Raw genomic sequence first — 24108 nt, forward strand, 5'->3', positions numbered from 1 at the left:
TTTTCATCCTGTTTTCTTAATTAGGCCCTTCAAAATCTCCAGGGCCTCAGCCCGGGCCGCAGGACTCATCCTGGGAATAAATTTTGATCTCGGCCTGATAAAGAGTGAGCAAAGGCGGCGTCGGAACAATGTCAGCCTCTTCCCCTGCCTCCCTCCCCTGCTATTCTCCTGACATGAAAAGGCTATCAGTTTTTCCTCTGTGTTAATATAGGAAATAATTCACACTTCAGGCGTTGTTCTCTATTTAGCGTTCGCGCTCCCCTGATAAATCAAATCAGGGTGGGTTTTTTATCCTTTTTTTTTTTTTATTTTTTTTTTTTTTTCTCTAAAGTGTCTGGAACCACTCACTCCTCTCAGCCTCTTCTCTTTTTTTCCACTCCTTCTCCTTTTAATAAAGTTTCCAAGATTAGCCCCTGTGATTTTTCCAGCCTGGAAATCACATTTTAAGGTGGATTTTCTTCCTTTTTTTTCCCCCCTCCTGTGTGTTTTTAACGCTGAGGGTAGTAGGGAGCAGAGGGAACCTTGCAGTCCTCCTCCTCACCAAAGAAGAATCTGCCACGCTGCAGGATGTTGTAAATAAATATATTTTTAATGATTTCTTCTTCCATTCCAGTTTCATTCTTTTATACATTTATTTATAAAACAGTAGTAAAATTTTTTAATCAGGGCACAGTGCATTAAAAAAAAAAAAGAAAAAACAAACAAAACCCCCAAAAAATATTTAAAAAAAAAATAGTAATTATAATCCACAACTGTTTACTCACAGCCAGGGGAGAAATCTGGTGCTGAGCAGGCTTTGCCCACAGGTGCCCAAGGGCCCAGAAGTGCCCTAAAACCATGATAATCCTAATTTCCAGTGGGATTCTGTGTGCCCAGAGTGCACATCCCAGGAGCCCAGCACAGCCAGGGTGACCTGGCAGGGACAATTCTCTCTGCAGGGACAATTCCCTCTGCAGGCACTGCTGGCAGCACTGAGGGTGCCAAGGCTTCCTGTGAGCACCCTGAGCCCTCCAGCTGCCAGCCCAGAGCCCCTCTGGGTCACCTGTGTCCCCTGGGGTCCCTCTCTGCTCCTCTCTGGTCACCTGTGTCCCCTGGGGTCCCTCTCTGCTCCCCTCTGGGTCACCTGTGTCCCCTGGGGTCCCTCTCTGCTCCCCTCTGGGTCACCTGTGTCCCCTGGGGTCCTTTCCTGCTCCTCTCTGGTCACTCACTGTCCCCCAGGGTCCTTTCCTGCTCCTCTCTGGTCACCCAGTGTCCCCAGAGGTCCCTGCCTGCTCCTCTCTTGTCATTCAGTGTCCCCTGGGGTCCTTTCCTGCTCCCTGCCCTGCTCCCTTGGGGTCACCCAGTGTCCCTTAGGGTCCCTGTCTGTTCCCCTCTGGTCACTCAGTGTCCCCTGGGGTCCTTTCCTGCTCCCTGCCTGGCTCCTCTGGGGTCACCCAGTGTCCCCTGGGGTCCCTGCTTGCTCCTCTCTGGTCACTCAGTGTCCCCTGGGGTCCCTCTCTGCTCCTCTGGGGTCACCCAGTGTCCCCTGGGGTCCCTGCCTGCTCCCTGCCCTGCTCCTCTGGGGTCACCCAGTGTCCCCTAGGGTCCCTCTCTGCTCCTCTCTGGTCACCCAGTGTCCCCTGGGGTCCCTGCCTGCTCCCCTCTGGTCACTCAGTGTCCCCTGGGGTCCCTGCCTGCTCCCTGCCCTGCTCCTCTGGGGTCACCCAGTGTCCCCTGGGGTCCCTGCTTGCTCCTCTCTGGTCACTCAGTGTCCCCTAGGATCCCTCTCTGCTCCTCTCTGGTCACTCAGTGTCCCCTGGGGTCCCTCCTGCTCCCTGCCCTGCTCCAGAGCCACTCCAACACCTCTTCCCTCCTTCCTCCTCCCTCCTCCTTCCCCCTCTCCTCCCCACCTTCCTCACCTCCCCACACCCTGACATCCCACAGGCCTCTCTCCAGGGCTGTTCCTCATCCCAATCCCAAATCCAGCCAAGATGGGACATCTCTGTCCCTCCCTGCCTGGGTTTTCCCGACCCCATGACATCCAGGTCCTGGCAGGATGCACCCAGTGACCCCCAGCCCGGGGGGATGATCACCAAGGGGTCTCCTCTCCCCAGATAAATCCATGGAGTGTTTTCCCTGCATTCCAGGATTCCCCTGCCCTTCCCAGCTCCCTCCCAGCGTCCAGCAGAGCCCAGAGCAGCTCCCCAGTATAGACCAGTCCCCTGGGGGACAAGCTGGTGACACTGGGGAGAGAAACAAACCCCAAATTCCAAGGCTGGGAGCAGCAGTTGGCACAAACCATTCCCCAGTCAGAGCCCAGATCTTGGCACCCACTTGGGGCAGGACTTTCTAGAAGTATCCCCAAAAAACTAAGTGTAAAACCCTTTTATCCTCCCAGGAAAGAGCCTGGGCTCGGTGTCACGGGGAAGGGACACTGTGGGGACATCTCGAGGGGGCTCAGGGTCACCTGGCAGCCTCTCCCAGAGGTTTTGGGGTGGTGGGTGCTGCCCCACAGGGTGGGGGTGACAGCATTAAACCCTATAATCCTATATAAGGGGTTTCTGCCTTCAGCACCCACCTGCAGACAACACCCCCAGCGCCTCATTAATGAACATGCACCAATTAACACCTTGTCCCCCTCCTGTGACCCCAGAGGCTGCAGGAAGGAGGAACTGGATGGACTGTGAGGCATCCAGGGGCTGGGGAAGACTCCGTGGGGATGAAGATCCCAGAGCAAGGCGAGGAGACACCAAAGGGGACACGAAGCTGGCAGCATCGTCCCTCTGCTCCTGGAGGCTCTGAGGCACCAACCCTGGCTGGAAGGAAGGGGGAGAGGCCAGGAGGGTTCTGCTGGAAGGCAAAGCAGCCCAGATCTCGCCGCCAGGCTGTGGAATCTGCAGTCAGGCCAACGCCACGGCAAAGCCAGGAAGGTCCATCCCGGCTGGCGGCACAAAGAAGCTGCGAAAGACACGGCGGCACCCGGCGGGCTCCACCCGAGCCCCCTTTGCATAGAGAAAGGAACTCCTGGGAAGGTCCGAGTGCAGGGCAGGACGGGATCCTCCCGCCAGGACTGTCCTGAGGCTCCCCCAGCCACGCCTGGCAGCGCAGTCCCCGCCCTGGCCGCTCGCGGTCACAGCATGTCCGCGTCCTCCATGCTGAAGCTGCTGCGGCGACTGCTGGCCTTGGAGGCCTCGGGGGACATGGCCGAGAACAAGGGGTCAGAGGCCAGCGGCAGCATCGTGTCCTGCATCAGCATCAAGTCCAGCTCCTTCTTGGAGAGCGACGGGAAGGAGGAGCTGTGGCCTGGCTCCAGGCTGTCCGGGAAGCCCTGGGAGCCGTCGTCGAAGCTCAGGCTGTGGGTAAAGTCCAGCTGGTGATAGGGAGACTGGGGCGGCGCAGGCAGCGTCGGCTGTGGCTGAGATTCGGGGTCTGGCGGTGGCAGCAGTGGCTCCAGGGTCCCCTCGTCGCCGCTGGCTTCTTGCTTGACCACCTGCTGGGCCAGCTCGGCCACGTTGACGCCCGAGGGAGAGGAGGTGGGCAGCCCGTGGACGCGTGCCTGCATCTCCAGCTCCTGCCAAGGGGACACGGCAGGGTTTGGTGGGGCTGGCACGCTCGGGGACACGGCTCGGGGACATTGATGGAGGTGGCAGGGGGTGAGGAGCTCCCAGGGAAGGAGCCCATGGGAGATCCAAGCAAAGCTCAGCATGTTACAGCTCAGACATCAGATTTGCCTCGAGACTTTGCTCTTGGTGATTTCCAGCTTTGGTGGGAGTGTCACACTCAGGGACACGGCAAAGGGACATTGATGGAGGTGGCAGGGGCTGAGGAGCTCCCCAAGACCCCATGGAAGATCCATGGAAAGCTCAGCACATTACAGTGACCCTCAGACATCAGGTTTGGTCCTGGTGACTTCCCAGCTTTGGTGGGAGTGTCACACTCAGGGACACAGCACAGGGACATTGATGGAGGTGGCAGGGAAGGAACTCCCAGGGAAGGAGCCCATGGGAGATCCATGCAAAGCTCAGCACATTACAGCTCAGATATCAGATTTGCCTCAAGACTTTGCTCTTGGTGATTTCCAGCTTTGGTGGGAGTGTCACACTTGGGGACATGGCTCGGGGACATTGGTGGAGGTGGCAGGGGCTGAGGAGCTCCCAGAGAAAGACCCCATGGAAGATCCATGGTGATCCATGCAAAGCTCAGCACGTTGCAGTGACCCTCAGACATCAGGTTTGCCTAACACTTTGCTCCTGGCGACTTCCCAGCCCCAAAAAAAGCAGGAGACCCCCTGGCCACCCCCTCAGCGGGGCAGGAGTGACCCCAGGTGGGGCTGGGGAGGAGCAGAGGGAGGGGACAGCCCAGGGAAGCCCACCTGGATGCGGAGCAGCAGCTGCTTGTTGGTCATCTCCAGGCGCCGCGAGTGATTCTCCAGGTCCCTGGACCTCTGCAGGTCCTTCTGCATCCTCTTGATGTAATCCACAGACGCCTTCAGGATTGTCCCTTTGTTCCAGCGCACGTCCCTGTCACCCGGGGGGGAAAAAGAGATGGATGCCAGCAGTGTGTCCCCTCATCCCTGCTCCACCAGAAGGCCCCAGTTGTCCCAGTTATCCCAGTCCTGGATACATACAGGTCGTTGGCCTTGGGGATCAGCATTCCCAGCTCCTTGATGCGATCGTTGATGTTGAACCTTCGCCGTCTCTCAACTGCGGGCAAGAAGGATGGAAATGACAAGCAGCAGGAGCAGGGGGAGCTCTGTGTCCCTTGTGTCCCACATGTCCCTCATGTCCCACATCCCACTGTCGAGCCCCAGCCAGACCCTCTGGAATTGAGGAGCTCAGGATGAGGAATTTCTGGAGTCAGCCCTGCTCCATCCCTGCCCCAGCAGGTCTGGCCTCCCCCTAGAAGGACAATGAGGTGTCTCCTGTGTCCCCTTTGGCACAGACAGGAAGATCAGCTCAGGGGGTCTCTCCAGCTGGGATGGGAAGGGGGACCCAGCTCAGAGAGAGTGGGAATGAGGATGAAGAGTGATGGAAAATTGGTCAGGAGAGGGAAAGGCAGAGCTGAACTCACTCAGGTTGTGATTGTCTTTCTTCTGGCGCTCTTTGGCCAGGGCGCGGCTCTCGGCATCTGCAAGAGACCCACGATGTCATCCGGAGGGGACACCTCACTGGGCTGGCACTGCAGCCCCTGCACCCCCATGGGGACAGGCCAGCCCCAGCTGTGTCACTCGCTGTCCCCCTGCCTGCTCCAGGCCAGGATGTACCTGTGAGTTCTCTCTTCTGGGTGAGGTCGGCGGGGCAGGAGCTGCTGGTGACACCGACGAGTGACGCTGTCACCTGGGGGTCCCCACTGTAGACATTCATGTGGCTGCTGGACATGGGCAGCTGAAAGGCAGAGGGACAGCTGGGTTAGCTCTGTCCTGGGCTGGGGACAGGGATGGGAAAGCACAGTCTGGGCAGGTGGATTGTCTTCTCAGGCCCTTGGGGCAGCTTTCATCAGAGTAGTGAAGGAAACAGGACTGCAAAGGGCACAGCTGATCCCCTGCCATGGCCAACATCTAAAATGGGGCAGATGGATCACATCCCAGGAGGGCTGAGTGGGATGAATCCCTCTGGGAGGCACAGGCTGTCAGATGGATTTGATCAGATGGATCTGACCCGGGACAAGGTGCTGCTCTGGGGAAGTTCCTGGCGGGGAAACCTCTCCCAGCATCTCCCCACATCCCTCTCCTGGTTTTTAAAAGGGTTCCCAGCTTTTTAAAAGGGTTCCCAACTGTCCTCAGGGAGGAAAAATGCTGGAGAACTGATTCTTGTGGGTTGCTGCCTCTGGGGACAAGGCTGGTGTGGGCTGCCACTGCTGTGGGGATGTGGCAGAAGGTCCCCTCTGTGCCACCTCTGTCCTGTGGCACCCCCAGGCCTGGTCCCTTCCTGTCCCCCCTCACTCACCGTGTTGGGCATGTGAACTTCGGGGTTCATGTAGCCCAAAACGTCATCCAGGCGCATGATGTCATCGATGACCTCATCGAACTGAAAGGGAAAAGCAGCACAAGTGCCCGTGGGCTCCTCTGCCCTTCCCAGCACCTCGTGAGTGTCCCCAACAGCCTGGGGACAGTCCCTCACCTCCCGCTCGGGGTTGGAGCCGATGTTGAGCATGGCCATGGGGCTGTTGGGAGCGCTGTTGCCCGCCGAGGAGGACAGGACATGGCCAGGCCGGACACCGGGGGACGCGGCCGGAGGTGGCTTGGGAGAGTGGCTGGCTGGACTGACGTGGGCAGCGAATTTGTTCCCGTAGGTTTCGGACAGATAAGCCTGGACCTTCTTGTCCCGGGACTTCTGCAGGTGGTAGGTGGTGGGGTTCTCCAGGTAGGACTGGACCTGAGGGGACAAAAGCCATCAGGGACCCCGCGGGTTCTCGCTGTCCCTGCCAGGTGGGGACACCGGGGTACCTTGAGGACCTCTCCGGGCACGGGCGGCGGGGACTGGAAGTGGACGGGGGTGTTGATGGCGGGGCTGGAGGCCACGGGCATGCGCTGCTGCTGCATGTAGTTCATCATCATCTGCTGCTGCACTCGCTCCCGCTCCGCTTCCTGCTGCGCCTGCTGCTTCATCAGCTCCATCCGCAGCCCGATGCGCGACGCCATGGCGAGACCGACGGGTGGCACGGGGCAGCCCGCCTGGCACCGAGGTCACCCTGGCAGGGGACACGGAATGTCACCGACAGCCCGGCACGGCAGGGAAACTGAGGCACGGGGAGGGAGTGGAAATGCTGGATGGGGACTAATCCAGGGGGTCATGGCGATGCTGCTGGATGGCTCTACCCAGGAGAACCAGGTCACCCCACCCAGCCTGGACCTACGAGGGTGGGAAAGTCAAAAGCACCCCCAGGAAGCTCCCGAGAAGGGGAACTGCCTAGGATGAGGATGGGGAAGGGTGGTCAGGGCCGGGATTGATAAGAAGGGGGAAATGGAGGTCTGGCAGGAAGAGACCCTGCTGGAACATGAAGGACCCACCCCGTGCGCTCACATACCGCCTGTTCCGCCGGAGCCGCTTCCCAAACCCACGGCGACCGCAAATCCCAGAGCGAGCCCGGCGGCGGCGAAAGGGAAAGAGAAAGCGAGGGCAGAGCAGGAAGAAAAGGCCGGCGGGTGCCAGGAGCCGGGGGCAGGCCGAACCCCCCGGCCAGGCCGTGCCAAAGCTCGGCTGCGGCGCGGGGCGAACAAGGCGGGCTCTGTGCGGGGCCGGCACGCGAGCCTGGGGACAGGGGGGGACCGCAGGGGACACCGCCCGGCACAGACCGGCCCTTGTTCCCCCGGACAAAGGGGACGGCGGCCCGAGGAGGGTGGAGGATGCCGGGGCAAGGGGAGCAGCCCCACCCACGGCTTTCCACGGGGCTGCTTTCCCACGCGGGGTTGGGATGCGGGAGAGGATGGGGTGCAGCATCCCGGGGAAACCGAAGGAAAAGCTGCGAGGGGAACAGGCAGGAGGCAAGATTTGTCTGGGAAAAGCAGACTGATCTGGGGGGTTTTGATGCTTGAATGCTGGGTGGGATTGGAGATGGAAGGGCCACGGCAGTGAGAAGCACCCAGAGCTGGTGCCACGCGCTACCCGGAGGGGAAATTAAATCAAGGCAAGGCGATTACACAGCTCGAGAGCAGCTATTGAACGGCATGGGGAAGAGAATTAATTAGCCAGGGTGGCCTGTCCGGAGGGGGATGGGAGCCCAGAGCCTGGGCCACAGGGCCACCACCCAGCCACCCCTAGCACAGCACTCCCAGAGCCCTGCTGGCCACGGGGCCACCACCCAGCCCAGCTGCAGGACCCCCTGGCTGCCCCCTTATAGGAAACGGGGCTGGAAGGGTCAAAAGCTCCCAGGAGCTGCAGAGGATGAGGCTGGGGAAGGGTGGTCAGAGCTGGGCTCGGTGAGGAGAGTGGGGAAATCAGGTCAGGTTTAAAATAACCCCTTTGGTTCTGCTTGGCTTCCCCCCTGCCCCCCGAAACGCCGAGCAGCTTCTGCTTTCGCTCTGAGTCACCCCGGCAGGAGGGCGGCAGTGGGACACGATGGGGACCTGGGGCCCACATCCCACCCTGGGGACACATCCCACCCTCCTGGGAGGGGCTTCCCACTGAGCCAGAGCCACCCCAGCACCAACTGAGCCCCAGACTGGTCCTTACTGGGAGGAGACCCTGGCGAGGCTCACCCTGGTGCAGAGTGGGTGATGGAGAAGCTGGGAAAGGGATGGAGAGATTGAAGGAGAGGGAAAAACCAGATGGTCCTGCCTGCTCTCCCCACCCCAAACCCACTTTTCCCGAGGGACACAGGGCTGTCCAGGCTCCAGCCGTGCTCCATCAGCACCCACCAGCCCCACTGCAGGACCAGAGCCAGGGAATGCATCTCCCTTCCAAATATCTCGGCCGCTACTCAGCAGCACGGTTATTTCTGGCCCTTCCTTGCTGTCCCCCCGGGGGTGTTATTTCAGCAAGAACCCAACGTCCCGGCATGGCACTCGGGGGTGGCTCCAGCTGGAGGATCCCCAGAGCTGCCCCAACCCTCCCTCACCCCCCTCAGGGCTCTGCAGCACCCCGAGCTGTCCCCCAGCCCTGCGGTGACAGCACGGTGACGGCTGCTCAGCAACCGCCGGGACGTTGTGAGTGACATTGCGCGCTGCCCCGCAACGCCGGGGGCCAGGCTGGTGACAGAGCCACGGGCTGGGGGCACCCAGAGCCACCTGAAGGGACACAGCACCTGGGGAAGCCACAGCAGCGTCCCCATGCTCAGGTGTGGGTGACAAATCCAAGCTGCTGGCAGGCGTTTTCCAGATTTAGCGCCGCGGATCGCCTTACCCCGGCAGGGCAGGTGGCACCGTCACAGGGAGTGTCACAGCACCCCTGCGAGTGCCACACACCCCTCTGAAAACGGGGAGCAATGCCCTGCTCAGCTGAGAACCCCCAAACTCGCTGCTGGCCAGCCCTGCTCCCTCCCTCCTGTGCTTATTTCCCGGTCGATCAGGCAGTTTATGAGCGGAAAAATCAATCGGCAGCTCCGGGTGGGAGTGGAGACCCCCGGGGGAAGGAGGGGGCGCAGGGCAGGCACCACCCACCCACCCCAGCCCCGCTCTGGGCCGGGAAATGAGGGGCAGTGGAAAGGAAAAGGAGAAGAAAGAAGTGAAAACAGCTGTTTGTCACCAGCGGCCGGCCCAGCCTGCCCTTCCTTCCTTCCTCGTTTCTCGTTTTTCAAACGCCGGGGGGTGGGGAGGGACACGAGGGTGGCAGGGAGGTGGCACAGGGGACACCAACCTGGCCAGGCACGGCTGGGTCCAGCCAGCCACAAGGGTTTGCTCCGGGAGTGTCCAATGTCACCGAGCTGCCACCGAGCCACACACACACACAGAGCCACCCCAGGCATGTCCCAGCCTGGGGACAGCTGCCACCCTGCCTGAGGGGGACAGGGGTTACCTGGGTGCAGAACTGCGGGGTTTGGGGACCCTCCAGCTGCCAGGGCCAGCAGGTCACAGCTCCTCCGTGCTCCGGGCCAGCCCCGTGTTCCTCATTTTTGGCAGCCACGAGGAGTGCAGGGTGGGGAAGTTGCAAAAAAAACCCTCCAAACCTGCTTGGTTTTCTCACCGCAGCACGGGAGGGAGCAGTGGGGATGAGAAAAAGCCTGAAAAAATTGATGCAGCCACCGCTAGTGTGGACTGGAGGCCAGGCTGGGGCTGTGGTGTCCCCCAGGGGCTGCAGGGACCCCTCTGGAAATACAGAGGGACAAAAGCTGTCCCTTGTCACTGCAGGGGATCCCTCACCCTCTGTGTGCCCAGAGTGGGTGCAGAGTGAGCACCTGGATTTTGGAAAAGGAAAAGCTTAGGGAGCTGACAAGAAAGATGGAGAGAGAAAAGGGTCTGGAGAGCCAGGACAAGGGGGAATGGTTTCAAACTGCCAGAGGATAGGGTTAGATGGGATATTGGGATAAAATTCCTGGCTGGGAGGGTGGGGAGGCCCTGGGATGGAATTCCCAGAGAAGCTGTAGCTGCCCCTGGATCCCTGGAAGTGTCCAAGGCCAGGCTGGACAGGGTTTGGAGCAACCTGGGATAGTGGGATGTCTCCCTGCCTGTGGAAGGAGGTGGGATTTAAGGTCCCCAAGCATTCTGTGGTGACACAGCTCAGCAGCTCACGGGGTCCCTCCAGCATTCCCAGCTCTGCCCAGCAGGATGGCAATGCCAGGGAAGGGGGAGATCCAGGTCAGGAATGCAGCTGGAGCCACCTGAGCTGTGCCCAGCCCCACAGCTGGTCACTCACCAGACACGGCAAAGCCACCACGGGGGTGACTTGTGCCCTGCCAGGACACCCACAGAGGGTGGCCAGGTCCTTCACCTGCCTGGGAATGTGTGGGGTGGGCAGGAAGGAGCTGCAGGACAGGGGTCTCAGGACAGGATTCCTCCCCCCAAACAGGGACACTAGGGCCACCTCCATCCTTGGAAACTGCTCCAACACCAACACCGGCCATGAGGTTGGAGCAGAGGCTCCAGACATCCCACCCAGCCTCTGGGATGAGCACAGGGGGGTGGGAAAGCAGTGGGATAACCACATCTCCAACCCCCCAGAGCTGTGTGGGGCAGGCAGATGAGGCAGAGCCACCCCAACCCCATCCAGAGCCTCCTTGCCAGCCCTGAAAGGGAGAAGGAGCAGGCAAAGGAGGGGCTTGGCAGAGCCACGCCGGGGTCAGTTGACACCACCGGCGAGAGACTGAGTCACCAGGACTGTTTTTAGCCGCGGCATCTCATGAACGTGGAGCGGGACGTTGTTAACAGGCGCTGGGTCAGAGGCCAAATGCTTTCCCTGCCCCGCGCTAAACACCCAGCCTGCAAAAGGCCGAGGGATCCGGCACGGGAAAAACATTAACAGGGCTGTCCCCAGCCGTCCCAAACGGCCAGGTGAGGCTGGCACTGAGCAGGGGATCAGGGGAGGGGGAAGCAGCAATCGCTGGTGCTTTGTGCCACCAGTCCCTTGTCACAGTGTCACTGGATAAACGGGGACCAGGAAAAGCCCCCGTGGTTCTGGTGGTGCCAGGATAGGGCCGGGAGAGCCCGTTAGGGAAGGGCAGTCATTATGGGGTTAATAACATACACACAGCCTCGCTCCGGTGTGTCTCTACACCCCAAAAATCCTCACTTTCACCCCAAAAATCCCACATAGCGAGGGATGGCTGCGGAGCATCACCCAGCCGGGCACTGCAGGTGGAGGTTTGGGGACAGCGACAGGCAGGGGGACCCTCAGGACCCCAGAGGGGCCGGAGCCTGACCCCAAAAGGTGATCAAAGCCCTGATTGAAACATCACTGTCCAACTGACCGCGCCGGGAATTCACAGCCCCCCCGCCCGCAGCCTGCCCCCGCCGGCAGCAATTAAAAATAAAAGTGTGAACAGGCAGGAGGATGGGCCGAAGCACCACCCCGGGCGCGGTGATTAATCAGCCCCGGATGGCGGGGACGGGAGCGGGGGACAGCGGTGACCTTGGAGGGGACAGCTCCACATCCCGCGGGAAAGCAGGGAGCCAGGAGCGCGGCCCCGAAGGTTTTTAAATTCAAAACCTCGGCTCGGGGTCACTGCAGGCGATGTGGGTGTTGGCTGTTTTAAATAACCGCATAAATGAGGGATCAGGGGAGCTGGCAGGATGGCACATCCCGCCCGCACGGGGATCCACGGGGGTGGGACAGAACCGCCGCACGCTCCCAAAATCCTAGAAACCATCCCAGAAAACCAGGGATGCTCGGCAAAACCAGCGCTCCAAGCTCACGGTGCCACTCGCCACCGGCACAAGGTGACAGCGGCCACCCCGTGCCCCCCTCCCGGTGCCAATGGCACTCCCAGCGCCGCCTCCATCCCTCCTCCCTCCCTCCCTCCCTCCCTCCCTCCCTGCGAGCCCCATGCTGCTGCAAGGAGGTAATATTTATAAATAACGCCCTGTCCAGCCCCCAGCCCGCAGGCACAGCTCGTGTAACCATCCCACGGCCATGGGGGGACACCGGGAATAAATACATTGGGGACAACCCGTGACTCGCCCTCCCAAACCGGCCCAGGGCTCGCCATCCCCCCTGGCAGCACCTCTCCTGCCCGGCCTTACCCGCTCGGCAGAGCTTGGGGCTGTCACTCCTTTCTGCCAGCCTCAGCCCGGCACTTCCCCGCTCCGTGAAGGTCACACTGGTCTCTCGGGAGCCCCCGCTGCCAGTCCAGCCCCTGGCCTGGCACGCTGCCGGCGCCACCGGGGCTGCTCCTGGCCGGGGCGCTGCCGCCTCTGCCGGGCACGTTGCGCCGGTCGGGCTGTGCAGGAGGTTTTTCCCACCTGGATTTCTCCAGGCAAGCCCTTCACCTGCTCCCCAAAATGTGTAGCCAAACCCGCTGGTACTCTCCTCCCTCGGGAAGGAAACCCTCCCCGTTTGTGCAGGTGGATGCAGAAATTTCCTCATTTTTCCCCAAAATATTCCCACCCCAAAATGCGGAGGTTACAGCCTCGCTTGTCCCTGAGGCTCCGAGAACTCCCCCGGCCGTCCCCACGCGGGGAGTTTCAGGTTTATCCGGAATTTGCACCCATTTAACCAAAGGAGGGGGCTGAGGGTGTGGGGAGTTTGTTTAGAGCCCAAAGCCCTGGCAGGGAAGGTGACAAAACCCCCGGGGGCGATTCTTTGGAAGAGGCTTTCGAGATAAGGTGGCACAACCTGTAGGGACCTTGAACCCTTCCCAGGTGATCCAACCCACCGCCCTTCAAATCGTCCCACAGGGCTCATCCCAACTCCAGCCACGCAGGACTCACATCCCCAAAACACCCCTCAAGCCCCTCTGTGCCTCTGGAAATGGAGCATCCCCCATTCCCGGTTTTCTCAGCCTCCCTGGAAGGTGAGGAGCAGAACCTGGAGCTCATCCCAGAGCTTGGCCTCCTGCATTCCTGGGCTGACCGTGTTGGGGGAACCCTGGGCAGGCAAATCCGCATGGAAAAGCTGCTCCAACCAAAGCCAAGTGCCAGGAGGAGGAACTTGGAATGGATTGAACCTGGACAGGCCAGTGAGAGGGAAAAAAGATGGGCATGTAATCCCTGAGTGGTCAGGAAGAGATCATCCCTTCCACCTTTCCAAGTGTGACAGGGATGGTCACAATGACCACGGCTGGTCCCGGGAATCGCCAGTGAGATCACACCAGGAATCACCAGAATCACACCAGGAATCACCAGTGAGATCACACCAGGAATCACCAGGATCACACCAGGAATCACTGGGATCACACCAGGAATCACCAGAACCACACCAGGAATCACAACAGGAATCACTGGGATCATACCAGGAATCACCAGAACCACACCAGGAATCGCCAGGATCACACCAGGAATCACCAGGATCATACCAGGAATCACTGGGATCACACCAGGAATCACCAGGATCACACCAGGAATCACCAGAACCACACCAGGAATCACCAGGATCATACCAGGAATCACCAGAACCACACCAGGAATCACTGGGATCACACCAGGAATCACACCAGGAACCACCAGTGTGATCCTGGCTGCCTCCACACCAGGATCACACTTGGCAAAGCTCATGGAGGTGGTGCCATCACGGGAAAGCCACCACAGGGTGGTGACAGAACCCCTGGCACCCCCTCTGCTCTCTTATGGGGGTGTCAAACGCCCAGCACTGCTTCCTGGGATCCTCCTGGGATTCCTAGGAACTTCCCACAGCAAGCAGGGGATCTGGGAAGCTGCCACGATGCTGCCACAGGGACAAGGGGTGGCACTGCCAGGCCACAGCCCCACGCCCAGGACACCACTGCTTCCCCTGCCTGCTTCCTCTTTGCCCGGGAAATGGGATAACCCCGCACAGGGCAGTTGCAAAACAGCTCTCTTTGGGCAAGTTTGGATAGAGAGAGACGTTCCAAAACCACCCCAAAAACTCCAGCTGTCCCCAGGGATGGCACAGAGGGGACAGGCATGTGGCAGCTCCATGCCTCCTGCCTGCACCCCAGGAAAAGAGGGAGAGACAGCAATCCAGGGATGAGATCCCATCAGTGCCACCCCATCCCAGCTCCCCATTCCAACACTCCACGACACCAGAGGATGTTTTTATCCTCTCAGCACTGTGGATTTTTGGAGTGGGACACCCCTAGTGAGGCTGCTCAGGCCATGTCCCCCTTCTCCAGTGACCCATGGGGCTCTTCCTGTCCCCATGGCAAACAGGGACCCCAGGGCAGGGCAGGGCAGGGCAGGGGGGACCAGCAACACCCACGAGCTGCAAACCCAGCGCCGTGGAGCGTGGAAAAAGCAATAAAAGGCCCGGCTGGAATCCCAACTCCATCCCAAACACCCGGATGCTGGATGGCCCCGCTGCAGCCAGCTCCACCCCGGCGCAGTTTCCTCCCGATAAGGGCGGGCAAGGCCGGCATCCCCTGGAAAACACGCCGGGCCAGCATCCCTCGGGAAGCCAACCCAGAATCCCTCAGGAAGCGAACCCAGCATCCCTCGGAAAACACCGGGCTGCCCTCCACGTGCTGGCCTGGCCCACCATCCCCATCCCCACCCAAATCCGGGGGGGTTCCCATCCCCAGACACCCCAAATTCCCACCATTCCCCGCCGTGGTTTTCCACCCCGGATCGTTCCTGCGGCAGGTGAGCAAGAACAGGCTGGGAGAAACCAGCTCCATTCCGGAGCAGCCGTGCATGAAGCCGAGCAAACACGGCAGGGAAGTACAGAGCAAGGGGGGGAAAAGAAAAAAAAAAAAATAAACGCCCTAAAGCCCCCCTTCGCTGCCTGCCCGAGTGTGTGTTATATAAAAAACACCAACTCCCCCCCGTGCCCCAAGGGCTGGGAACGCGCAGGAGCGCCGGGATTCCTGGAAACGAGCCCTGCTTTCCCCGGACTCGCACCGGCTTATTTATTTATCTTAGGAGAGCACAATAACCACCAGATTTTCCCTGTGTTTCTGGGGGTTTTTTTGGGTTTGTTTTGGGTTGTTGTTTTTTTTTTTTTTTTTAAAAAGGAAATTTTTCCCCCATCATCTGACTCCCCGAAGCTCTGGGGGCTACGTAATCCTTTCCTGCCTCGCAATTAATTCATGAATATAATTAATGGGCGGCTGGAGACTCGGGGCTCTATGCCCCCCAAAATTCCCTGGGGTTTGGGGACACTGTGTGTCCTCTCGGTGACCCCCTAAAAGCCGTGCGACACGAGCTATCCCAACTTTTCCCATCCTCTCAGACCCCAAAAGAGGGTCTTTCAGACCCCAAAAGGGTTCCCACTTTGTGTCCCCCAAAGCGGGGACCCCCCGGGCGTTCCGGAGCATCCGTGCCTCAGTTTCCCCACGCGTTCGGGGGGGTTCCCCATGGGAACGGCGACCCGGGCAGGTCCCCCCCGGGCTGCCGGGGGTCTCGCAACCGGATTTTTGGGAGGGAGCACCGGGAAGAGCTGCCGAAGAGCCCCAAAATTCCCCCCGCAGCCGGGCTGGAGCCTCCCGGGGGCCACTGCCGGGGGCGAGGGGAGGCCCGGGGGATGGGGGGGGCTTATTATTTACAGCAAAATAGGGGGAAAAAAAGCAACTAGGAGTTCGAAGTGGCCCGGGATGGCGCAGGAGAAGGGGGAGCACCCCAACAGCCCCGTACCACCCCGGCAAGGTGGGCTCCGAGCCGAGGGGGTCACGGTTACTGAGCCCCCCCTCCCCGGGGAGCCCCGGGACCCCTCGGCCCTCACTCACCCGTGGGGAACGGCCGAGAGAACGAAGCGCTTCGGCACCGCTCGGCTGCGCTCGGCCTCGCTCGGCTGCGCTCGGCCCGGCTCGGTTCGGCTGCTCGGCTCGGTTCGGTTGCGCTAGGGCCGGTTCGGCTCTGTTCGGCTCTGCTCGGCCTCACTCGGCCCGGCTCGGTTCGGTTCGTCGGTTCGGCTCTGTTCGGCCTCACTCGGCTGCGCTCGGCCCAGCACGGTTCGGCTGCTCGGCTCAGTTCGGCTCCACTCGGCTCTGCCCGTCCCGGCTCGGTTCGGCTGCTCGGCTCGGTTCGGCTCGGCTCCTCGGCTCCGCTCGGCTCAGTCCGGCCCGGTTGGGCTCGGCTCGGCCCGGCTCGGCCCCGTGCCGAGGGAGGGCAGCAGCAGCGCCCGCCCGGCCCGGCGCGGCCCGTTCCGCTGCCCTCGCTCCGCTCCGCCGGCCCCGGGCACGCCGGGAGCTGCAGTCCGCGCCTGCCGGGACTTGTAGTCCCCGCCCGGGCCGCGGCGGGAGTTGGGGCTTGGTGGTTTCCTTCCCTGAAAGAGGGGTGTTCTCCTCCCAAAAAATGCGGGTTTTCTCCCCAAAAGTGGGGGTTTGCACCCCAAGAGGGGGTCGGGAGAGGCGGGTTGGGGTGGGAGGTGAAGGGAGCGCTGTGTTTGGGTGTGCAGTGCTGTGAACCGGCATCGTGCATCCCTTTGCACCGGGATTACACCGGAATCCTGCATCCCCTTGTACCGGGATTACACATCCGCATTTGCACGGATCACAGGGAATCCTGATCCCCTTGCACCAGGATCACATAGGGATCCTGCATCCCCTTGCACCGGGATTACACCGGAATCCTGCATCCCCTTGCACCGGGATTACATGGGAATCCTGCATCCCTTTTCACCGGGATTACACGGGAATCCTGCATCCCCTTGCACCGGGATTACACAGGGATCACAGAGCTCCTTGCATTAGGATCACACAAGGATCATGGAACTCCTTGCACCAGGATTACACGGGAATCCTGCATCCCTTTGCTCCAGGATCACACAGGAATCATGGATCTCCTTGCACTGGGATCACACAGGGATCACGGAGCTCTTTGCACCAAGATGCTTTTAACCCCAGAGGGGGTTGCTGGCAGGCTGGAGGCACGGGGGGCTTTGTCCCCTCCTTATGGGACCCTTGAGCTCCAGGGGGTTCCAGGGAAGCTGTGCCAGGAGCACGGAGATTTGGGGGGAGATGAACTGTAGCAGGAGGGGGGGCACTGGGGACCCTGCCCAGCTGCACCCCATGGCACCTCGAGTCCCCAGGACACGGTGTCACCACACTGCCCGTGGCCACAGGATGGGGTTTCAGTGGCCAGGACCTTCCTGCTGGCAGATTTGGCTGGGAACAGCAGATTTTTGGGGTGGTCCCATGCCATGATCCTGCATCTCCTGAGCGTCACACCCGCTGGAGCTCGAGGACAGCCTCAGATCTGCCCCAGGCACCTGGAACCATCCCATTCCATCTGTCCCTGCGTCCAGCAGCTCCTCTCAGGGGACATCCACACCTCCCAACCCTGGGGCACCTCAAATCCCTCCTCACCACCATCCTCAGAGGCTGCAGCCATGAGTTTTACAGCCCAGGTGTTTTCCTCAGCCCGAGCTCTTTGCACCACACTTTAATCCCTGATTTAATCCCTCATTTATTTGCAAATACACGTGGGCAATTCGCCCTTGGGGGAAAAAAAAAACCCCCAAGGGACCTGGAGCTGTTCACACGCAGCTCCTCGTTCTGCACATCCTGCTCCAAACTGGTTCCCGAAGCCTCCAGCCAGGGAATCCTCAGCCTGAGCACAGCCCGAAATTCTCCCACTCATCCCAGTTTCCCAGCCAGCTCCAGCAAGGATCTGGGTCCCATAAAAAAACAAAACACCAAAAAAAAGTCCCCAAATTTGTCATTTCTGCAATCCAAAGGCTCCCTGAGCATCTGAAATCCCAGGAAGTGCAGCCTGAAATTCTCCTACTCATCGCAGTTTCCCAGCCAGCTCTAGCAGGGGTCTGGGGCCCATGAAAAAAAAACCCAAAAAAACCAAAAAAAGCCCCCAAATTTGTCATTTCTGCAATCCAAAGGCTCCATGAGCATCTGAAATCCCAGGAATTGCAGCATGAAATTCTCCCACTCATCCGAATTTCCCCAGCCAGCTGTAGCAAGGATCTGAGGCCCATAAAAAAATAAAAGAAAAAGTCCCCAAATCTGTCATTTCTGCAATCCAAACGCTCCATGAGCACCTGAAATCCCACAAAATGCCGGCAAACCTCGAGCTGGATTCACAGCCCTTTATTCCCTGCTCATCACACCACACCAGGATCCGAGAGAGGCGTTCCAGGGATAAAATCTCCCCGGAAATTTTTAGGATGACGCTCGGCATCCCTAAGCTGCCGTGGCAAAGCCCACCCTGTTGTTGGCCATGTCGAAGATGGAATAATACTGCCGGAGGAAGAGATTCCCGAGGATCCAGAGGGGTTGGCCACTGGAAGAGGCCACGTAGGTTCTCTCCACCCCCACGGTGCAGATACCATCATTCTGGGGGAAAAAAAGCCAATTCCAGGCCAATTCCATCCCCACGGCCACAGGCAGGCAGCGAAAGCTCCGTGGAGTTGGGTGTTAGGAAAGAAATTCTGATTTTCTCCCGGGCAGAACTGCAAATTCCCGTTGGGATGGGGGAATCCCACCTACCTGTAGGACGTAGACAGCGGGAGGCAGTGGTAACCAGGATCCAGAGATGGCAAAGGACAGGGTGGGCATTTTGGGGACAGCGCTGCAGTCGACGAGGAACTGCAGGAGAGGCAAGGAGGGGTCAGGAGACCCGGGAGTGGCACTGGCCTTTCTCCAGTGGTCACCCTGGCCACTGGCCTTTCTCCAGTGGTCACCCTGGCCACCCTCCCTGAGGGTCAGCACAGCTCTGACAGCGCCAGGCCCTCGTTTATCAGATTATTTCATTTTTACACCGCTGCAGGGCTGTTCCAGGTGGGATTTTTGGCTCTTTTGGATACTCTGGGAGCCTCCACAGCTCAGCACCATCTCCATCCTGCCCACCTACCCCATCGTCGCTCTCCTGTGCGCCCAGAGCCTGCAGCAGGGCTGGCAGGAGCTGGGCTGGGATGGTCAGCAGGAATGTCCCCGTGTCCACAATGCCGTGACAGCCTTGGCTGCACCAGCCAGTGACCGACGGCCCGATGGAGAACCTGGAGGAGCAGCGGGAAAGGGGTCGGGGAAGACTTCAGACCTGCTCCAAATCTATTCCAAACCTACTCCAAACCCACTCCAAACCCACTCCAAACCTGCTCTAAACCATTCCAAACCTACTCCAAACCATTCCAAACCATTCCAAACCCTATCCAAACCTGCTCCAAATCTATTCCAAACCTATTCCAAACCCACTCCAAACCATTCCAAACCTACTCCAAACAATTCCAAACCCTTTTCAAACCCATTCTGAACTGCTCCAAACTCACTCCAAACCCATTCCAAACCCACTCCAAACCATTCCAAACCTACTCCAAGCATTCCAAACCTGTTCCAAACCCATTCCAAACCATTCCAAACCCACTCCAAACCCATTCCAAACCTACTCCAAACCATTCCAAACCTACTCCAAACCATTCCAAATCCATTCCAAACCTACTCCAAACCATTCCAAACCCATTCCAAACCTACTCCAAACCATTCCAAACCATTCCAAACCCATTCCAAACCTACTCCAAACCATTCCAAACTTACTCCAAATCATTCCAAACCATTCCAAACCCATTCCAAATCATTCCAAACCCATTCCAAATCCACTCCAAACCTACTCCAAATCATTCCAAACCATTCCAAACCCATTCCAAACCATTCCAAACCCATTCCAAACCATTCCAAACCCATTCCAAACCATTCCAAACCCATTCCAAACCATTCCAAACCCCAGAATGTTCGGAATTTTGCAGCACTCACCCCTCAATGCTGATCTTCCAGTACAATTCCTGGACCACAGGAGCCCATAAAACCTCCCCGGAGAACAGCTGGGGGTCAACCCCTCCCAGGATGACTTCCCCACCATAATTATACGTGGGGTTGCTGGAAAGACCCAAAATCAGACCCAAAATCAGACCCAAAATCAGACCCAAAATCAGGCCAAAAATCAGGCCAAAAATCTGCATTTCTGCCCCAAAAAAGTGGCAAAGCACAGAGGGGTGAGGGGAGAAGGGAGGGAAGGATGGATCCATGGGAAAGGGAGCTTCTGCCTGAGGGTCTCACCGGGAGAAGTAGAAGCTGAAGATGGGTTTGCTGAGCTGCTCCTGCTGCAGCAAATTCTGCAGCAGCGTGGGGAAACCAGGGATGGCCACGGCCGGGTAAGCCATGCCCAAAATCCCATCGAAATCCAGGTAGTAGAAGGGGCTGCTGGGCTCATCCAGGCTCAGGCCGAACTCCTGGTTGCTGAGGAGGATGTTGTGGATCTGGAGGGATGGGGAAGGTGATGGGAGATGTCAGGGTTTGGTCACAAAGGGGAATCTGCCCTGGGAGAGGCTGAGCTTTTCCCCATCACTGAGCAGCCTGACTCTCAGTTTTGTCCTTTCTTACCCTTATTATTCCATAAAAATTTATTTATTGATTATTTTATAAATTTATTATTTAGTTATAATTAATTTATTGTAATTGTTTATTAATTTATTGTTAATTTATTATTTATTAAAGTACCCCCAAACCCAGCTTTGCCTCTTAAATCAGTTTAAATTCCCATTTATTATTTATTAAAATACCCCCAAACCCAGCTTTGCCTCTTAAATCACTTTAAATTCCCATTTTTTATTTATTAAAACACCCCCAAACTCAACTTCGCCTCTTAAATCAGCTTAAATTCCCATTTTCACTCCGTGCAAGCCTCACCCAGAACATTCCTTATTATCCCGGAAGGACAAAGCTCAGATTCACATAAAGCAAATTCTTGTGGCTGCAGATATCCCTTCCTTATCCCAAATCAGGGCTGGAAAGCCCAGAGGAGTGGGAATGAGTTTGTTTGCAGGTCTGAATATCAGAATGAATTCACGCTGACACACCTTAAACTAACCAGCCACCAACCCCCAGAATAAAAAGGCATTTTTAAGGTATTTCCTGAGGTTTTTAACCCCATTTGGGCTGCTTGGCTACACCCCAGCCCCTCGGGGGGTCACTTACTGTCACAGTGTCACACCCCAGCAGCACGGCCAGGTCCCCAAACCCATAGCTCAGGGTGTAGCTCTCATCCATGCCCACGAAGGTGGAGGACAGGCTGTGGTTGAACCTGGCGTGGTCCTCTGCAGGGGACAGAAGGTGACAACCCCCAGCTCCCCACCAAACCCACAGTTTGGTGGCCCCAAAGCCCCCAAATCACTGGTAACAATTTTGAGACACAGACATGCAGTATAGGAAAAGGGTATTGCCTTGGTTTAATAGGATCCCAGATGCACACTGACAACCCAACCCCAATGATATCCCCACAATTTATGGACAGCCTAGATTAGCATCCCTATCTAAAATTCTCCAAGAAGAAGCCTAACAAATGAAGTAATTGGCCCCCTATTAAAATTACCTCACCCCAAAAAGGTTACAACTTAATTTACAAAAACATGTCTCAGTGATGGGACTCTGTTCAAGGCTGGTGCCTCATGCTTTGGAGATTTTGGGGTTTGTTTCATCTTCCCCAAAGGATTCTGAGCAGGGCAAGAGTACTAGGGTGATAAACATGTAGGGTTAAGGGTTATAAACATGTAGGGTTGAGCTACAGGGAGTGAAAAGCACAGGAATGGGGAAGGGTAAAAGGATATATATAAAGTGTCATTGTTGAGCTGCTAGCAGAGAAGTAGAAACCCAGGTCCTCAGGCAAGAAAAGAGACTTTATTATTTTGATTTCCATATATATAGAATTTTCAGAGGTCATCCAGATTGGTCAGTCAAAAACCTCCCCCTAGGCCTGACTGGCCAGGCCTGAACTGCCCAAACCTCGAGACCCTGTTTGCAAAATCATCCAAACTTTATCTTTGTTTGTAAAACACAGCAAAATGTTCTCACGAGAAAGACCTGTGCTAGCCACAATAAAGAGAGTATAAAAGTATCACGAAAAAGGACAAAAACCCATCAGGCATCAGTGGCACAGGTGTCCCTGTCCCTGCTGCCACAGGGGTCTCACCGCAGGCTGGGCTCTGGCAGTAGGTGGAAGGAACCCACAGGTTGGCAGAGCCGGTGTCGAAGATCACCAGGAAATTTTGGGGAGGGGTCCCGACGCCGATCTGCCCGAAGTAGAAGGTCTGGGGAGGAAAGTGGGGGTGGGTTTCTGCTCCTGCCCAAGGGTTTTTTGGAGTTTTTCAGCTCTGTGCCCTCTGCTCAAACCCCAGATTTGTGGTCCTGTAGGGCACTGAACACAGAAAGAGACAATGGTTTGCCCTGGATGTGGAGCAGCAAGGCTAGGAATGGTGGATTTGCTCCAGAACCATCAGCTCTGCTTTTTGGAGAAAGGATTTCCCTGTTCCAACCCCGGCTGATGCCTCCTGTCCTCCCCATGACTTTTTTGGGTTTTTTTAAACCCAAAAAAAAACCCTTTTTGAGTTTTTTTAAACCCAAAAAAACCCCAAAAAGGGTGCTGAACTGGGGATGGGAGGGAGCCAGGAGAGCAAGAAGGCATTCCCAAAAAGCCAAGCCGACTCAGGGGGGAGAGTCAAAGCTTTCTCACTCACATCCAGGTGGTTCAGCAGAGGTTCATACCCCACAGCCCCTCCGAGCTGGTATTTCCTCCCTGGATCCCCTCGGAGGCTGCTCAGGAACTCCTCGGGCAGCCCCTTGTGTCTCATCAGCTCCCGCACGGAGCTGCCCTGCCTCAGGGGGATCCTGCGGGGGCAGAGAGACACAGGTGTGCCCCCCTGTCCTCCCCAGACCTCTCATCCTAATCCCAAAACCCTCATCCTCACCCCAAACCTCTCAGCCTCACCCCAAACCCCTCAGCCTCACCCCAATCCTGCCTCAGACCCCTGATCCTCACCCCAATCCTCACCCCATCCTGCCCCACATGCCAATTGTCACCCCAATCCTGCTCAGAGCCTGATCCTCACCCCAAACCGCTCATCCTCCCACCAATCCTCACCCCAAACCCCTCATCGTCACCCCAATCCTGCCCCAAACCCCTGATCTTCACCCCCATCCTGCCCCTCCTTCTGCAGGAGAAGGCAGCGAGATCCAGATGTGCTCCCCTGTCCTCCCCAGACCCCTCAGCCTCACCCCAAACCCCTCATCGTCACCCCAATCCTGCCCCAGGCCCCTGATCCTCACCCCAGTCTTGCCCCACCCCCCTGATCTTCACCCCAAACCCGTCACCACCACCCCAGACCCTTGACCCTCACCCCAAACCGTTCATCCTCACCCCTAATCCTCACCCCACACCCCTGATCCTCACCCCAATCCTGCCCCAGACCCACCTGATTGTCCCCTCCCCGAGCGGGAGGCACAGCAGGACCATCGCCAGTCCCCACATGGCCCCGCTGGTGGCCAAGGCTCGGTGACAGCTCCGGGACAGGCTGGGAATAGCCAGGATCTCACTCCTTCCCTCAATCCCTGCTTCCAACCCTCCACCGCCGCTTTGTCACCGAATCGCGGTGAGTTTGTCACCAAGTCGTGGTGAGTTTGTCATCAAATCGCGGTGAGTTTGTCACCAAGCCACGGTGAGTTTGTCATCAAATCACGGCGAGTTTGTCACCAAGTCGCCGTGAGTTTGTCACCAAGTCGCAGCGAGTTTGTCACCAAGTTGCCGTGAGTTTGTCACCAAATCGCAGCGAGTTTGTCACCGAATCGCGGTGAGTTTGTCACTGAATCGCAGCGAGTTTGTCACCGAGTCGCGGCGAGTTTGTCACCGAATCGCGGTGAGTTTGTCACTGAATCGCAGCGAGTTTGTCACCAAATCACGGTGAGTTTGTCACCTCACCCACCCCGATTTCCCTCCTCACCCAGTGCCTCCGATACCGAGACCAAACACGGGGCATCCGATAAAAAGCGAAACGCTGTCCTTATCACCATCTCAAAGGCTTTTTCTCCCGGCTCGAGCTTTCCGGAAAACAAAGGAGAAACACACACCCTCCGTGGCGAAGGGAAATTCCTGCTGCTGGGTTCTGGGAATGGGCAGGAGCGATCCAAGTGCCTGCAGAGCTGCACGGCCTGGCTGATTCCATCCCGGTTTTTTTGGGAGATGGAATGATGGTTGGAATCTTCAGCAAACCTCCTAAAGTTCCCCTTCCTCTTCCATCGCATCCTGGTGGATCTGCCTTGACTTGGACAGATCCTGAGGAGAGGAGAGGAGAGGAGAGGACAGGACAGGACAGGACAGGACAGGACAGACCAGCAGGGACAACCTTTCCCTGT

General features: G+C 58.0%; 2 protein-coding genes across 6 annotated transcripts; both read right to left on the reverse strand.

The window, feature by feature from the left end:
• Window positions 1-568: 568 nt before the first annotated feature.
• On the reverse strand, window positions 569-16157 carry TFEB (transcription factor EB). 4 transcript variants are annotated; one of them, XR_014856645.1, is made up of 11 exons: window positions 15903-16157; window positions 15706-15854; window positions 6425-6669; window positions 6099-6353; window positions 5925-6005; window positions 5243-5363; window positions 5050-5106; window positions 4607-4682; window positions 4352-4499; window positions 1434-3550; window positions 569-1082 (listed from the first exon to the last, which is right to left on the reverse strand). XR_014856645.1 is itself a non-coding variant. In XM_085083242.1 (9 exons), exons 2-9 carry the CDS (start codon window positions 6617-6619, stop codon window positions 3110-3112), a joined length of 1374 nt encoding a protein of 457 aa, XP_084939368.1. In that variant the 5' UTR covers window positions 6620-6669; window positions 12092-13621; the 3' UTR covers window positions 1538-3109. The 4 variants fall into 4 exon arrangements, 1 of the variants encoding a protein (XP_084939368.1); XR_014856644.1 differs by having other exon boundaries at window positions 1340-3550; XR_014856646.1 differs by lacking the exon at window positions 569-1082 and having other exon boundaries at window positions 1538-1599; window positions 1651-3550.
• Window positions 16158-18006: 1849 nt separating this feature from the next.
• Window positions 18007-24005, reverse strand: LOC146427006 (pepsin B-like). Of its 2 annotated transcripts, XM_085082987.1 has the most exons (9): window positions 23172-24005; window positions 22437-22587; window positions 21893-22010; window positions 20902-21020; window positions 19984-20183; window positions 19681-19803; window positions 18785-18929; window positions 18421-18519; window positions 18007-18267 (listed from the first exon to the last, which is right to left on the reverse strand). In XM_085082987.1, the coding sequence occupies exons 1-9, from the start codon at window positions 23225-23227 to the stop codon at window positions 18115-18117; spliced, it is 1164 nt and encodes a 387-aa protein (XP_084939113.1). In that variant the 5' UTR covers window positions 23228-24005; the 3' UTR covers window positions 18007-18114. The 2 variants fall into 2 exon arrangements, with proteins under 2 accessions (XP_084939113.1, XP_084939114.1); XM_085082988.1 differs by lacking the exon at window positions 19681-19803.
• Window positions 24006-24108: the final 103 nt, after the last annotated feature.

The sequence above is a fragment of the Lichenostomus cassidix genome, chromosome 26 (genome assembly GCF_008360975.1).
Source record: "Lichenostomus cassidix isolate B80296 chromosome 26, HeHo_3.0, whole genome shotgun sequence".
NCBI lineage: Eukaryota > Metazoa > Chordata > Aves > Passeriformes > Meliphagidae > Lichenostomus > Lichenostomus cassidix.